General features: G+C 39.9%; 1 protein-coding gene across 1 annotated transcript in view; it reads left to right on the top strand.

Moving 5' to 3' along the window:
- Positions 1-16,342, top strand: part of UTRN (utrophin) — a 303,290-nt gene that overhangs the window by 66,144 nt on the left and 220,804 nt on the right. Inside the window, exons 19-32 of the mRNA XM_088537058.1 lie at positions 658-878; positions 1,144-1,324; positions 4,190-4,335; positions 4,921-5,133; positions 7,685-7,798; positions 8,683-8,838; positions 9,711-9,881; positions 11,083-11,262; positions 11,853-11,987; positions 12,498-12,647; positions 13,640-13,801; positions 14,172-14,300; positions 14,762-14,935; positions 15,575-15,730. Of these exons, the coding sequence (XP_088393184.1) occupies positions 658-878; positions 1,144-1,324; positions 4,190-4,335; positions 4,921-5,133; positions 7,685-7,798; positions 8,683-8,838; positions 9,711-9,881; positions 11,083-11,262; positions 11,853-11,987; positions 12,498-12,647; positions 13,640-13,801; positions 14,172-14,300; positions 14,762-14,935; positions 15,575-15,730 (2,288 nt within the window). The remainder of the gene's footprint in view (positions 1-657; positions 879-1,143; positions 1,325-4,189; positions 4,336-4,920; positions 5,134-7,684; positions 7,799-8,682; positions 8,839-9,710; positions 9,882-11,082; positions 11,263-11,852; positions 11,988-12,497; positions 12,648-13,639; positions 13,802-14,171; positions 14,301-14,761; positions 14,936-15,574; positions 15,731-16,342) is intronic.

Below are 16,342 nucleotides of genomic sequence, written 5' to 3'. Positions count from 1 at the left end.
TCCCTGTGAGCTGGGAATAACTGTGTTTTGTCATGTTGCTTTTGTAGCTATTACAATTTCCTAGGTATTAATCATGTCTGCATATAACATGGGAGTGCTAGGCATTTTTCCAACCCTCCTGGGCTGCCCTGGCAGGATTTCCATCCACATTTTTGATGGACTTATTGATGCTTTCCAGCTTGCTGCTTCTCTCTGTGTTTGTGTTTTTTATTTATTTATTTATTTTATTTTTTTCCTTTAAATGGTTATAGACTCAACAAAGAAAATAATTCACTGGACATCCGCTACTAGAGTAAAGCTTATCTGATGTATATCTGTATATCAAAATTTTGGTGTAAACTCTGGTGGGGAAGAGAGCCAGGTGGTAAAGAGAAACCTAATGGTGAAGAAAGTCAGGTCATCGTTATAAACTGCAAAGTTTTCAAAAGGATAGAATGAAAATGGGATGTTCGACTTGCTCTTCCTTTCACTATTAATGTGAAAGTAAACAGCTGAAGCCCACTAGTAATAAATACAGTTCTGTGGCTGACTGTCTTGGAAGTAAAGCATTTTGGATGTTAATGCAAATGTGTGTCTGTATCTGGAGGGCGGAATGGTTAAACTCTTGTTGATCAACACAGGCTGTGGTTAAGGTAACAATTTTTATGATCTTTTTAGAGGGCCTTTCCACAGAAGATGTAAGAAGCACAATGGAGAAAGTGCTCTCAGGGTGGAAAGAAGTGAGTCAATATCTGGAGGAAGTGGCCAGAAAGATAAAATACCAGGAAGACATAAATGGTTACTTTAGGGAAATGGGTGAACTTGAGAAGACGGTGACTGAAAAGGAAGTCTGCCTGAAGGATGACAGTTCTTCAGCCTCGCAGCCTTCAGCAGTCCAGGTGAGTCTGTCAGTACTTGTTAATTTTGATAGGAAGCTACTGGTAGCTTCCTGATCAGTAAGAGGTATCAGTAAGGTAGCTTAGCCTGATCAGTAAGAAAACTTAAGAGTTGTTTAGATGCCTGGAGCACCAAATTTTACTGGAGGATTTTGATACTTGAGTCTCAAAAATACTTTAAATTGCTGCCCTAATAATACAGCTCAGCTGTGGTACCTTGGTAAAAGATTTCAGTGTGTGATTTGGTTTTGTTTTTAATCTTTCACAGAGGGAGTTAGCTCATCTCAAAAGCTTGAGCCCTCGGTTGGAACAGCTGAAATCCACCTGCAAGATGCTCACCTCTCAGCCCATGCCCCCAGATTTTATTCAGGAGAGCCTGAGCATTTTTCTTGATCGCTTCAAACTGACTAGTCAGAAACTGGAGGAACGTCACCAGCAGCTGAAGAGAGGTAAATAGTCTTTTGTAAATAGTCTTTTACATCAGTTACCCTGATGATTGTGTGTTTTTCTTCCCTCTAAAAATATTTTTTGATATCTCAATGAGCAGTCTTAGGTGCCTTATGCAGTACTTAGGCCCTTTCTTAGTACTGAAAATGGAATTTTGAAATCCTGTGAAAATGCTCTGTGTGGCTGCTTACTAAAAAGGTAGTACAGGTGAGATGGGGTACAGAATGATTTTCCTATATGCTACTTTAAAGTTATTCAGATAGTGCCTGACCCAAAACTCATTAAATTCCTGCACAGTTTTGTCACTGATTCCACCAGGCTTTGGATCAGGCAGGAAAAATCTTTTTATTCACCTGACAGGAACTGGTATCCCACTACCTGCTCTGTGCCCCTTGCAAAGTGTGTTGGCCCTGGTGTAATGGAATGATTGTGCAAGGATACAACAATTCCTGAAGCTGCATTTAGTGAATTAGCAGAACATATTTAAGGTGGATGAAACAGGTTGAAGAGCTGTGGGTGCCTCAGGCACTACAGAAGAAAATAATAACTAGAAACAAAAAAACTGTTAGAGGAAGAGAACCTTGTAAAATTGAACGTGCGTGTGAAAATTGTTTTCTTTCACAGCTCTGTTGAGCTTATTAGTCATATGTAATTCCTTTTGGAAATTTCATCCTTGAAGTTACTTGGCATTTGGCTTGCTTTTCAGGCACATTCTGCTTGGCTTTTTGTTGCATTAAAATTTCATTATGAGCATTCAAACCAGGCACTCTGGCTGCTGTCAGATTTCAAATGTAGTGCACAGAATATGTAGCTCTGTTAATATTTTACAGCTGAACATCAAGAGCACAGACCTATTAAGATACTCTTTTTACTTAGTTTTCATTTTACATTTCTGAGGAATTAGAGGAAACATTTTGCTAATGGCCCCATATGGAGGAGCAATAACACACTTTTCTTCCTTTTCTGTGTGTAATAAAAATAGCTTCAATTACTGAATTATTAAGCAGTCTGTGTAATGCAATGCACAAAGTCCGAGGGCTTCAATTACATCAGTACAGGAAACTGTATGAGTGACAAACCTGCTTGCCATGCGCAAACTATGGCAAACTACGGCCAACATTTTTGCCATTAGGAATAATTATTTTATGTCTGTTTTGACTTAGTTCATATATTTTGATTAAATTTAGTGGAATTCTATATTTCAGTAGGTTATTAGATGATATGATTAAAATGTTCTTTTTTCCTTAATGCCATGCATCACTTGAAGCTGTATATTTCAACCACTTACTACTTGCTAAAAAATATCTTACATATCTTAGTATATTAAATTTGTATTTGTATAGCTTTTTTGAATCATGGTTTCTCTACAGATTGCATACACCGCCTTTGCAAAAGGTATATGATTTTGTCAGAAGAATTTGGCATTGTTGGAGACTGGAGGGAAATGCCAATATGAGATAATCTCTGCAGTTGTTTGCAACATGGTTTGACTTACTGTCAGTGAAGGAACTTGCATGACCTGTAACGGGCAGCAGTAACTAGCGTTAGCAATCAAACAGTTAGAAACCTGCCAAGCTTTCCTAGTGCCAGAACTGCAGCTCCTTTAACTGCTGCTCTTTGAGCCTTTGCAAATTCTCAGTAAGAGGAGTGGGGCTTAATCTGAGTGTGATCTCTGCTGGCATTTTTGGTGGGAATTAACGACTTTTTTAATCAATGAGGAATTTAATTTTTCCTATTAACTTTTGTCCTCCTTTAGGATTTGCAGTGTTTTAGTGACCATGCTCCAACTTGTTTTAAATTAACCTTTTTTTTTTCTCCTTTTAAAGTACTACTGGCTTTTTGAGAAAAGGAGCTAGATAGTTATAGTTCTCTCTTGAAATGTTGCCTCATTCCATAGTTATAAGCGGTTCGGCAGTTTTGACAGTAATCTGCTGAAAAGCTCCGTGGTGGGTCACAACATGGCTCAGCTTAAATTTCACTTGTGTCGGGAAAGAAACTGCTTCCGTATCCTAGGCCAGAGAGTGCACGTAACACAAAGGTGTTTTTAAAACCAAGATGTTGCCTGCTGTAGTTTCTTAATATTTAATTTTTTGCTGTGATTTTCCAAAATGAATGTGCGAGGTTCCGGAGAAGGCAAGACTTGAATTCAGAGATGCAAACAAACGATTCCCAGCATAAACTCAGGCCAAACTTCAGTTCTCTTTTTATAGCCCCTGGAGTGCTTGTATCCTAGTAATAGGTAGCTGCTAGGTTTGTGTGTATGTATATATACACACTGTATATAAAAGTAAGCTTTTAACTGAAAGTAAAAGATTGTAAGGTGTAGGCATGTAAAAGTTTCAAGTCCTGTTGATTTTTTTCCCTTCTCTCTCCTCTCTTCCCCCAAGTGCTTAAATATATAAGAAATGTCTAAAAATGAAACTAAACTTGGGTGGAGTGGGAAGACTCATTCTCAAGAATGTTCTTTTGTCTAGATGAAAGATGGATTACCAACACAGGGAACAGTATCTTTTTTTTTTTTTTTTTTTTTTTTTTTAAAGAGAGAGAGAGAGACAGACCAAAGACCCCTCTTCCTTCACCAGCGCCTTTCCTCCCTGCTTGTTTCTTTTTCTTGGTGTTTAGGGGCGTGTGTGTGTTTGAGGAAGGAGGAGTTGTCCTTTACTCCTTTTTTTTTTTTTTTAAAAGGAAAAACTACTGTCATCAGAAAAGTGTATTTTGATTCAGTTTTCGTTCTTGGAAGGACTCAGTAGGATTCAATTTCCAAGCATTTCTAATGAGTTTGATGATTTGGTTATACGTTCATGTAATTTGGTTCTCGTGTCTGTTTCCTTACATGTTATTTTTGTTTGACTTCCTAACAATGATAGAGACAGTCTGCCAGCCCAGCCAGGATTATTTGGACTCTCTGAAGAGCCTGAAGGATGTGCTGAGTGAGCTGGAATGCAAGCAGCAGTCCATCATGAACGGGGTGAATGACCCAAGTAAGGTGGAAAAAGCCTTACAGCAGACAAAGGTATCTTTGCTACTGAAGCTAGAAAGCTGGTTATCTGAAATGCTACCATGAATACATTCAGATTATATCTTCTGCCTCTTCAAACCAGAAAAATAGTTTTCGGAGTAGCTAAAGTGTCCAAATTTTTTATTGCAGCTTTAATAATAATTGTGCTTTATTAGCTGAGGAGGTGAACATTCTCAGCCTATTTAAAACAAAGAAGCACCAAAAAAAAAAAAAACGTGGAGAGGAGAAAGCCGAGGTCCTGGTTATGTGAGCGGGGCTGTTGGAAGTGCTGACCTGGCCTTGCTGCCCTGAGCGCAGAAACGCGGAGCGCAGCAGGGCCTCGGGCGCCCGGCGGGCAGGGAGGGCTTTGCCAGGCTCTGGAGCCCGCTCTCTTCCCTGCTTCGGTGCCAGCCTGGCAGCTGGAGCTTTTGGTGATTAAAAGCTTCTCTGGACCTCCCTGCCACAGCGCCAGCAGTAACTGGAACGTGGCTGTTCGCTGTCTCTGCGGCCTGGGATGTGCTTGTGCTTGTATGGGAATGTGGGGCTGTTGCATGGCTGATGCACCTTGCAGTTATCCTTGTTTGTTGCCCCCTGCTCTAGACTGTCTGCGAGACACTGGAAGCCCAGAAGACCAGGATAGATAAGCTTGCTGAAGAAACAAAAGCTTTAGAGAAACAGGCTGCCTCTGATACAGCAAAGGTCTACAAGCAAGAACTCAGTCATGTACGGGGGCACTGGGACAAGTTAAAGCTCAAGACAGCCAAAGAAGTTCAACTACTGGAAGAAATTACATCTAAGTTCAGGATATTTGAGGTGAAGTAAAAGGATTTTGTTTTACATAACTCATCTATTTCAGAGTCCTTCTCTGTGTCTCTGCAGGACCAGGCATCCAGGTGATGCTGATTAAGTGAAATGTAGACAGACTACTAGTCTGGTAGAGCATGGAACTATATCATATATTGCTAGCAGGACAGTTTAGGGCTTTCAACATTCATAGCACACTATTTCATCTTCTAGTGGAATTGTTTTTCCTTTAAAGTGGACATTTTTCTTCTTTCAGTACCAGGGGGTAAAAAGGCAGAGGCTGTCTCAGGAGTGGGCGGTGTGGGAGCTGTGCTGTGAAAGGCCCGGAGAGGGGCCCTCTCCAGCAGCTGCTGTCAGACCCGCGGGATCAGTTCAACCCACTGAGAAGGGAAGTGAAGAAAGTGCTCAGCAGCAGTGAGGAGCTCTCCTGTTCCCACAAGTGGCCTCTGAAGGGGCAGGAAGGTTAATGAACACACCACCCACCCCTGCACACACACTTGCAGATTCATGGCAAGAAACCCTGTTGCTTAATGGGAGGAATTATACCCAGGGGTATTGAGATTTTTGACCCGTTGATATCAAGAGGATATAGAGCTCTTTGCTCAGGTTGACCCAGCATGATCTGCTAGTTAGATAGGTTTCTTGGTGTTATCCAAAGTCTCTTCATTAGGCTATTTAATTATATTTCTCTGTGGAGGGGCAAAAATAGTAGAAATTTAAATATATTATGATATCACAGTATTATTGTGATTCAAAACTTCTAAATAGGCACTAGCCAGTTTTTCTCAATATCCTAAATATAGTGTGTGAGGTGATCAGAGCAGTATAAATGCCCAAACATAATATCATCTTTGGTGTATTTTTGCTGGAGTAATGCTGAACAAGAATTTGAATATTTCAAATATTTTTCATTATCCAAATGTGTATTAAACGTCAGACAACAAGAATGTGCTTTTGGGGATATTTTGAGTCTCTCTGACTTTCTGTCATTATGCCAGATGTGGCAGTTCTGAGGACCAGTTTTCCTTTGCCACTTTTTACAGGTGGAAATTGCTGAAATGAGATTGTTGAACTCTCAAACTGCTGGAGAAAAAAAAATCCACTTAAAAATCTGTTTTATGTGGAGTCCTTTAAATGAAAAAGTTATGTTTAGAGATGGAGAGACCCATGCATTAGCTAGGAGAAATCTGTATTTTTTACACTTATTAAATGTACTGATTTAAATGGAAAATACAGATAATTCAGAGTGTTTCATGTGCCTTATAAACAGGAGCAGCTTCCTATATAAACCCTTCTCCAAACATGCTATCTTACATGCCCACCACCACTTTCCTCCAGAGATCTCTCTTGATCTTGGTCTCCCAAATGCTCCTTTCTGAAGTGGGAAACTGTACTTTGCTAGTGGGTTCAAACTTCAAACTAAGTTTTTATTCAGGTGGGCAAGCCCTTTAATGACTACTTAAGCATGGACATGGGGTTTAATCTGAAATTCTTATTAGTGTGGCCAGGTAATTGACCTGCAGTGGGAGTTTGAATCAACTTTTGTTGAATGCAGTTGGATAATAGTAAGAGCCTCAAGCCTGCCTTTAGCCATAAGTCTGAAAAAAAATCACAGTAAGGATAAAGGATCTTAACCCAACTTCAGTTAAGAGCAGAGTATGTATCCATGTGCTCATAAAAAGTTTTACTGGTGAAAAGTATGGAAGGGGAAACTTGTTCCTGTGTGTAAAGCTTTATTCATTAATTATCATTCTTATGACTTGAGCTGCCATTTTCCTGGAGAGTTGCTAGCGGAGTGTGTTCTGTGCAGGGACAGTATGAGTAACACAAGTGTGGCCATTTGGTCTAGTCTAATGCCCTTGTAAAGGAAAACCACAAAAAGACTTTCCTCCCACAAAGAGGAAAGAGGTCCATTTCATATATATAACATATTCCATGTTACCTGAAGCGCTGAGATGGATCCAAGCTGGTCTCTTCACACGTGTGGGGATGCGTGTGCCGCTTTCGGCCTGGGAGCTTCAGGCCTGTTCCTCTGCAGTGCCCCGGGCCTCGCCTGGGCCGGTGCAGCTCGCCTCCTGCCTCCTCAGCACTGCCCTCTCCGCTTCTCCCCACAAATACCTGCGGATAACAAAGAAGGTGGCCCTCTCCCCTCTTCACCATGCAATATACCCTTTAAAGAGTGTAAGGGAAGCAGCTGTATGTGGTTACTGTTGTTAGGGAGAAGCTACTTCCAGCGTTCAGCCACGTCCTCAGTGTTAAAGGTCACAAAATACTGCTTTAACCCAGCTTGCCTCCTAATCCAGGATTTCTATGTGATAGCCTGGAGAAGGGTAATGCCAGCTAAACCATTCTGTAGCATAAATAGAAAAAATAGCATTATTTCAAAATTACTTCTTGTAAATTTGAAAACAAACATATAAAATGTTCTGAAACAAAACTTAGGCAATTCTAGCTGCTTCTAAAATACTCTTTTGACATTGCCAGCAGTTGTTGAAATGCAGCAGCCACACACTCTTCATAACAGAATTATATCAACTTTTCGTTACCGTGTCCTTTTTAGGCTGATTCAAAAATCATTCAGAAGTGGATGGATGGTGCGAAGGACTTTTTAATGACAGAAAAGGCTGTTCAAGGAGACAGTGAAGGACTTCAAAGACAACTTGACCAGTGCACAGTGAGTTTTGCTGTTCTAAAGAATCTTCTAAACTAAACAGTATGATGAGCATCTCTTTTTTATTTATTTTTATTTTTTTATTTTTTACTGCTATTATTGAATATTGTCCATGGATCATACAGTGGCTCCTGCCAGAAAATTTGTTGTCTTCTTCAGGCAACGTTTTAATAAGTTCTTCATGTGTATAGCCAGAACACTTTGTACTTTCCAAAGGCCTTCAACATATTAACAGACAGTCATCTACAAACTGACCTCAAGTCCTCTTTAAAAGAAGCGTATTTTTCCCTGTTTTATGATAAGGGAGTTAAATCTGAGGGAAAAGTGCTGTACTCATTAAACTTTCAGGAGCAGAAAAAATAATAAGAAAATAATTCTAATGATGGAACTGCCATAGCTTAGAAATTGTGTTTGCCTTACACTGAAAGCCATTCCTTCTTCTGAACTAGTGGCACATAATGATCACAACAAATGGGTAGAATTTTATGTTACAGCCAGTGACTGAAGTGTACCTTCAAATGTTTGATTTCTGCAGAGGAAAAGTCCAAGGCATGCCAAAAACATCAGAATATTTAATGTGTATCATATGCAAACTTGCACTGTGCCAATGTAGATATTTGACATGTGAGAATGCTTGCACTGTATAGGACAAGCTGTATTTGGGGGCTTCTAATTTCATAGAATCATAAAATCATAGAATCGTTAAGGTTGGAAGGGACCTTTAATTTCATGGTTTTGATGATTTAGGCCACTGAGTGGGTTGTTCTAAAGCCTAAATAGTATGGTATTGGTATCCTGTAGATGTGTGTAACATCTTATTGAAGAAGGTGTTGTAGTGTGCCTCCATAGTACTTTTCTAATGTTTGCTTTCTCTGATTTGTATTTAGAAATTTGTTAATGAAATGGAGAAGGTTGAACTATCCTTAAAAGAGATGAAAGAAGTAGAGTCTGCTTTAAGAAGTCAGCCTGTCGCAGGCATAAATATGTGGGCAAAATCTAGGCTAGCAGACTGCCAGTCGCAGTGGGAGAAACTGAGCAAGCAGGTGAGTTGCCCGTTTGTTGCAGGGGTTTGCTGTTACTGCTGTGTTTGCCCAGCCTAGGGGGGCTAGCTGGGGCAGTGAAGCAGTGACCAGCTAGATGATACGAGTCGTCAGCTGTGGCAACTGCTGCTGACAAAATAAAAATTAACATTTTAATTCTTGGACACTCTAATTTCAGTATATTTTACATATTCAATTGTTGTAATGGCTGAAGTCCAACTTGGCCTAGTAAATCCTTCAGAAATATGAATGTGTTAATGAATCACTAGCAATTTTATTTGAATACGTGCAGTTCTCTGTGTCTAAGAGTTCACTGTGCTCTTTCCCATTTAATTGTTTTGTAACTAATTTGTTGACTTTGTTGTATGCTGTTACCCCTTTTCTGAAAAGCAACCTGGCCTTTTGATTCTGTTGTCCCTGAAGTCTGCATTATTCTTCCAATCCTGTGTAATATCTGACTCCTTCAAAACAGCTCTGGTAGGGGGAAAAAGAAGAAGGGAAAAAAAGAAAAGGCTATAAATAGGCTACCACTTCAAGTTGGAGTGTATGAGTCTGTCTTTTGAGTGGAAACTTTCTACTGTCTAGAGAAAGATACTTCTTCAGTTGCCCTGCCTGGATAGAGTCCTGGCTGTTGATGTAAACTCCAGAATAACTGGAGAGTGGAAGGAAGTGAGACCCCTTCCCCTCAACTGCCTGATCTGCTTGTCTCTTGGGCTTGGGTTAGAATTAGCCTGTGTGTAAAAAGCCTCTTTCTTAAAATAAAAAATAAAAAGCTTGAATAGAAAATGTTTTAACACATACCTGTGTGTTTTTCACATATACAGAAAGATTCAAGTAACAAAACTGCTGCTTCTTTCTCCCATCTCACATTCTAGATTGTTAGTCAGAAAAACCGCTTGTCTGAAAGTCAGGAAAAAGCTGTAAATCTGAAGAAGGACTTGGCAGAGATGCAAGAATGGATGACCCAAGCCGAAGAGGAGTATCTGGAGAAAGATTTTGAATACAAGTCCCCTGAAGAACTAGAGAATGCGGTGGAGGAAATGAAGGTCAGGAGTATGAGGCCATTGTGGAGACCTCATTAAAGAGAAACAAGGCTTGACGGTTTCTTGGGGGTGACCTTAGTGGATTTGCTGTCTGTGTGGAAAGGAGCTCAGGTCACATAAAAGATTAGTGATATTTTTTCAGTTTCACTTCATGGAATTTTTGTTTTGAAAGCACAAATGGAAAAGCAGATGTTCTACTTGGCCACAAGTGGTAGAGATTTAATAATAAAGAGCAGCTTGCCAAGCCTGCTGCGCCAGGTTTGGTGTGTGTGCAGCATACTAAGCCCCAAAGAACAGGAAAACTTGTTACAGAGGAAGAAATCTGAAGAAGAGCGAAAATCTTGCATTATACTTCTCTAAATTAGCAGTCTTAAGACATTATTTGATTCTTCTGCTTCTACTATTTGGTTTCAATTTTTTAGTTAACTCTGCATTTAGAAAAGTTAACTCTGCATTTAGAAAAGGAGCTTAAAACAAATTTGTTGTGAAGGTTATTTGATGTTCCTTGTCTGTTGCAGAGAGTGATACTTGTCCCTATGTTTTGACAAGAGTCCAGGCATTTGCACATTGCTGTTTCAACTTGTATTACATATAATTTATCTAAATAAGAATTGACTAAACTGTTACCCAGTGGAACATGGCAGTCTGTTATAGCCTCTTGTATTTGCAATAAGAATGTTGTGTTAGGACTATATTGAATACTGGGAAAGAATACTCAGCATATATTTCACCAGGAGCATTTTTGCATAAGGTTTTGGAAAACCTTCATGAGTTTCCCCGAATTCTGTTCTCATTTGAACAGAGGGTGAAACTTCCCCTAACATTTGCTGGGGCAGAGTTAAGATGAGGCTGGAGTTTTTTGATAATTCCGTTGTAAAAGAACGTGCTCTGCAGTTCTGCCTAGCCTTCACTCTATCATTAGCTGGCATTTCCTTGATTACAAAACTGCTTACATTTAAAAGATGTCTCAACAATATTCAATAATAATGCTGCCACATAGAAAATTCCTAACTGTCTCTTGAAGCCTGAATAAAAGGAGCTGTGGGACAGTCTCTGCTTCTGGAGCCTCCAGGTTGTTTCCATGCAGACTAGTTGATTTTTCTTCAGTGAACAAATCTTAGGTGGAAAATATGTCTGCATGTTTGGTTTGAAAGGTTAATTGCTGAACATCTGAGCTGAACGTGCAATATGTTTCCTTGGGCAGAGGGCAAAGGAGGATGTATTGCAGAAGGAAGTGCGTGTGAAGATTCTCAAGGACAACATCAAAATGTTGGCCACCAAAGTGCCTTCTGGTGGCCAGGACCTGATGACTGAGCTGAATGTGGTCCTGGAGAACTACCAGCTCCTGTGCAATCGAATCCGGGGGAAATGCCACACTTTGGAGGTATGGATGGTAATGCTCAGTTGAGTAAAACTGCAGTAGAAGGTGCAAGAGGGATGTCGGGTTGTATCAGTGAATACAGTACTTTGTGCATAAGCATGTTTTGCTGTAGGAAAATCATGTTTGCCATTGTTTTCTTCTTCCATCTGGTACTATGAATCTCTAGAATCCTTAAGAAACCTCCCAACTTTGCTTTGATCACCCATTTGTGCCTTGTAAGGAACACTTCTGCGAATAAGTGACTGTGCTCCACAGCTCTGTTCTCCATCCATGTCTCTTCCAAAATGACAAAAAGAATCTTCCAGAGTAAAGGCTGAGATGCTTTGATGATGATGCCAATTAAGATGGATTGATTATGATTTGGAGCATGCTGTGTATGTCCAACCTTTCAGGAGGAGTGCATGAACGTTATTATGTATTGCCCTGTAGTTGTGGATTTTTCTGGATAGAACTTATTATGGCATAGCATATTTTTGAAGGTATTCTACCTGCATGTTTTACATGAATGTATCCGTAACATAAAATATTTGAGTTGTTCACAGGATATGAACTATCCTTTCTGTTCTATGCTAATTTAATTCTGTTACTTTTAGGAGGTATGGTCCTGTTGGATTGAACTGCTTCAGTATCTCGATCTAGAAACAGCCTGGCTAAACACTCTGGAAGAAAGGGTGCAAATGACAGAAAATCTGTCTGATAAGCTGGATGCTGTCAATGACGCTCTTGAGGTATTGTAGTCATTCTTCTGGAATAGCAGCTTTTCAGGTAGTCCTACTTTAAAAACAGCAAAAGTAATCTGCACTTTAGTGGAATTCTGAATACTGAATATTTTGATTCTTTGTATCAAATGATCATCTAACTCTGATTCTGAAAAAAAAGGATATTTGTAAAATATCTCAAGAAAGGATGAGCTTTGCTGTTTGTAACAGTTGTGCCAGACTTTCTATTGTGCCCATGCTGTCTTCTGCCCTTGTGTAAATTAATTAATTCCTTCCAGCACTATAGTATGAAATAGCAGTGAATAGGTGGGAAGTGCTGTGAAGTTTAATTACCTAAAACAAAGTGACCACTGTGTCTGGCCTGTGCAGTCGTGGATTAAGCTATAACCAACTCATGCGTTTAAATCATGTTCAAGCTATTTTAAGTCTTAAAACCTCTGTGCATGCAACTAAATTTTCACTTCAGAAAATACAGGAATGCTCAGTGTCTTGACCTTTCTGACTTTTTCTGCTAATTAGTCCCTGGAATCAGTGCTGCGTCATCCAGCTGATAATCGGACGCAGATTCGGGAACTTGGGCAGACCCTGATTGATGGAGGGATTCTTGATGATATCATCAGTGAAAAACTGGAGGCTTTCAATGCTCGCTATGAGGAACTGAGTCACTTGGTAAGAATTTGGGACAGGGTGGAAGTAACTTGCTTTTAAGGTCAATGCTCTGAAATGATTCCAGTTAGATAGCTGAATTCATGAATGCAGGACTGCAATGTAGGAAAAGAGGAAAATCCTTCACAAAGTTTTTAGCCACTTTCAAGTTGGAATTATGCGCAAAGAAAGCTACTGTTTTCATGTAGTGTAGGAGGAGGAGGCAGTTTTAGTTCATTTACTGTCGATACATGGATGCAGCACCTTCATCTGGGAGCTGCATGTTGCTGTTGTTGTTTGTGTGTTGTTGTTTGTGTGTTGCTGTTGTTGTTTTTCCCTTCCCTCTTATGGCACTTTGCTCCTATAGTGGAGGAAAAAAAAAGAATTTTTGTTTTCGGGGCAGGAGGAATCTTTGGGACTGACTCATTTGGCTGTTGCTGATGTTCTGCGAGTGTGTGCACCCCCCAACACGTGTGCCCACACATGTGGGACACAAGGATTCATGCATGTTGATGGTGAAGACTTGGTGCTCTCATGCCAAGTGCAAGGTTTCAAGGAACTTCCAAGTTCTGCTGTTGAAGGGAGTGATGGTGGAAGGAAGGAACCGTGACCCTCTGCTTTCCATGTTAACACAGAGAATTTTTGTCCTGAAGGAAAATATACAGGTTTACATATTAACAATACTAAGTTGTAGTGTGTTACCAAGTCCCTGATTGCTATAGGCTAGTTTTTGAGAAATGGCTGAGTATTTTGTCTCTGTTGACTGAGAAGACTTGTCTTCAGTATCTGTGTTCTGGCAGCAGTGCTCTCCTCCTTGTTGGTCTGTTAGGGTTACTGCTGTACATCTCACAGGAGGCTTCAAGAGTGCTGCCCTGGGGGCTTGCTTTTTCTCTCTTTTTAGACAGTCCTCATGCTGTAGGTTCCCTCCTACCCTCATCTTGTTTCAGGGAAAAAAAAATAGTATTGATTTTCTTGCTCAGCTGCTCTATCTCCCATTGCCTTTCTGTCCCGCTCAGGCGGTAAGCCGGCAGATCTCCCTGGAACAGCAGCTTCAGACCATGAGAGAAACCGACCACATGCTGCAGGTCCTGCAGGAAAACCTAGTGGAGCTGGACAGACAGCTGACGTCCTACCTGACCGATAGGGTGGATGCCTTTCAGATGCCCCAGGAGGCTCAGGTATTGCAGCAGAGCTTTTCATTACAAAGCATTTTCAAGTGCCTTATGGTGTTGCTCAGCCTAGATTTCATTATAAAGGTTCCCTTTCAAACCTCTGCTGATGCGCTAGGTGACAGCTTCAGTGATGTGGGTTGTTGGCCCCTGTTTCTTTGGTTGTTTTTAAAGAGGATGTACCAAATAACAATCTCAATGGCTTTCAATTTAGCAAGCTGTCACTGGAGCCAGAGTACTTCAAATAAACCTGGTCACATTTACTTTTACATGGTGGATTCACTTCTGCTGGGTAATAGGTGATCACAAGATTCTTCTTCTCTCCCTGCAAGACTTTAAAGTGTGTTTTTTTTTTTTTTTTTTTTTCCTGACGTGACAGAAAATTCAAGCTGAGATTGCAGCTCATGAATCCACTTTAGAGGAACTCAAGAGAAATGCTCGCTCTTTCCCTCCTGCTTCCCCTGAATGCAGGTCTCCCCGTGGTGGAACTCAGCTGGATGCCTTGCAGGTGAGAACACATAAGTCATTCTAAGAATTTACACTTGAAGAACCTTACTTTTGCATTATACGCTGCTGTTATCAGCCTTTATGTTGTTTGGTGTGGTCAAGCAAATGTTGAGAACAAACAGCATGAGCATATGATTTCATAAGGAGTTTGGCAAGCTGAAATCTCATCAGTATCATGGGTGAAGTGCCAAAAGGCAGGAAGTCTCCCCCATTTGATTAGAATAGATACTTTAGAAGTGTGTGATACAGAATAACAGCTTTGTTGCACTGTAAATGAAGGTTTGGAATAGATGATGGAATTTTGCTTGGCAAATGGTGTTGACATGAATACTGAATTGTGGTGGCATGAGAGATGAAATAGAATCTGAGGACAAATGCTTTAATTTTGTTCTTCCTCAAAGTACAGCTACTGATTTAAAACTATTTTAAAACAAGCTTTTAACAGAATATTTGTTAAAACAGAGAAAACTCCGGGAAGTGTCTACGAAGTATCAGCTTTTCCAGAAACCAGCCAATTTTGAGCAGCGCATGTTGGATTGCAAGAGGGTATTGGATGGTGTAAAAGCAGAACTTCATGTCTTGGATGTGAAGGATACTGACCCAGATGTCATCCAAGCTCATCTGGACAGTTGCATGGTAAGTATGCAGTGTTCTTAAGTATGCAGTATTCTTAACTCACATTTGGGGTTATTTCTTCCTTGTGTGATTCTTTTTTATCTAAACTCTCTCTTCTCAGAAAATTTTATCTGAAAGTCCTGTAGAAAAGGAAACACTGTTACATTTTTCCAAAAATCACTAACAGAACAATTGCTAATTAACAGTATGTAATTCTTTTGGACAAGAATGTGATGATAAATTGTTAATCTATGTTGTGGGGAAGCATTACTCCAGAGGCAAGTTTATTAGTTCTTCCTATTTGTTTTGTTAAAATACTACATGTAAGATCAAGAGTAGATCATAGGATCAGCAGTGCCAACTGTGATGATGCTATGGAGTAAATACTGCTAAACTATTGTAATAAAATTTATATATTGTTATAAAAATCTTAAGATAGAGTAAAATAGCGAACATCAGGAATTTGAAGTATACTTGACAGATATTTTTCTCATTACCTGTTTTGCTTTATTCTTGATCCACAATTTAGAGCTCAAGTGCTTTAGAGCTCAAGTGCATGCAGAGGATCAGGTTCGCTGCAGGCGCCCAAAGTCAAGCAAGATGGGAACACCTGAACTGTGAACTATAAAGTAATCACTATTGTAAATGTATGTTTTTCAGAAACTCTATAAAACCCTCAGTGAGGTGAAATTGGAAGTTGAAACTGTCATCAAGACAGGAAGACAAATTGTACAGAAACAACAGACAGATAATCCCAAGGGAATGGATGAACAACTAACAGCACTGAAATTCCTCTACAATGACTTGGGGGCACAGGTGAGAAAAATAATATAGGAAATCCCTTCTTCATTATTTTTGTGCCAGGTACTTGCTTGCCTTTTTTTTTTTTTTTTCTTTCTAAGTTTCTGGTTCTGCAGCTGATCTGTATAGGCTAGTTGCTGCATCCAGGAACAATCCAAGATTAGAGACTGCAGATAACAGTCCTGTAGTTATGCAGAATCCCTGTGATCCTGGAGTATTCTTGAAGACAGGTATTCTTGAAGGCAGGAAGGTTCATAGAGGTTTCAGCATTTTGGCCTACTACTCCTTACATTGTTTTTGCAGTGTAGCTCTTTTATGTTGTCTGTGAACCAGTTTACAACTACTCTCTTAAAAAGCAAGCAAACAAACAAACAAAATCACCCTGATATTTAATTATAATACAGAAGTTTTTTTAAAAAAATACTTTCTAAAATACCCTACAAGATACCTATAGTTGCTTCTTCATGGGAGAAGTTAAAGTCCATAAATGTTTTTTGGGAGGAGTGGTGATAGTTTCTATTCATAGTCTACAGAGTCATCCTCAGTATGAAGTTTGAGTATGGAGGCAACCCTACATTTCCTAAGAACTGCTAAGAAGTATGCATTTGGGGTAGTTTTGTTAGTAAT

The sequence above is a fragment of the Tinamus guttatus genome, unplaced genomic scaffold (genome assembly GCF_059628265.1).
Source record: "Tinamus guttatus ecotype Peru unplaced genomic scaffold, ASM5962826v1 Tinamus_guttatus_pri_ptg000716l, whole genome shotgun sequence".
Lineage (NCBI taxonomy): Eukaryota > Metazoa > Chordata > Aves > Tinamiformes > Tinamidae > Tinamus > Tinamus guttatus.
This window is presented reverse-complemented; position numbering and strand designations above follow the sequence as displayed.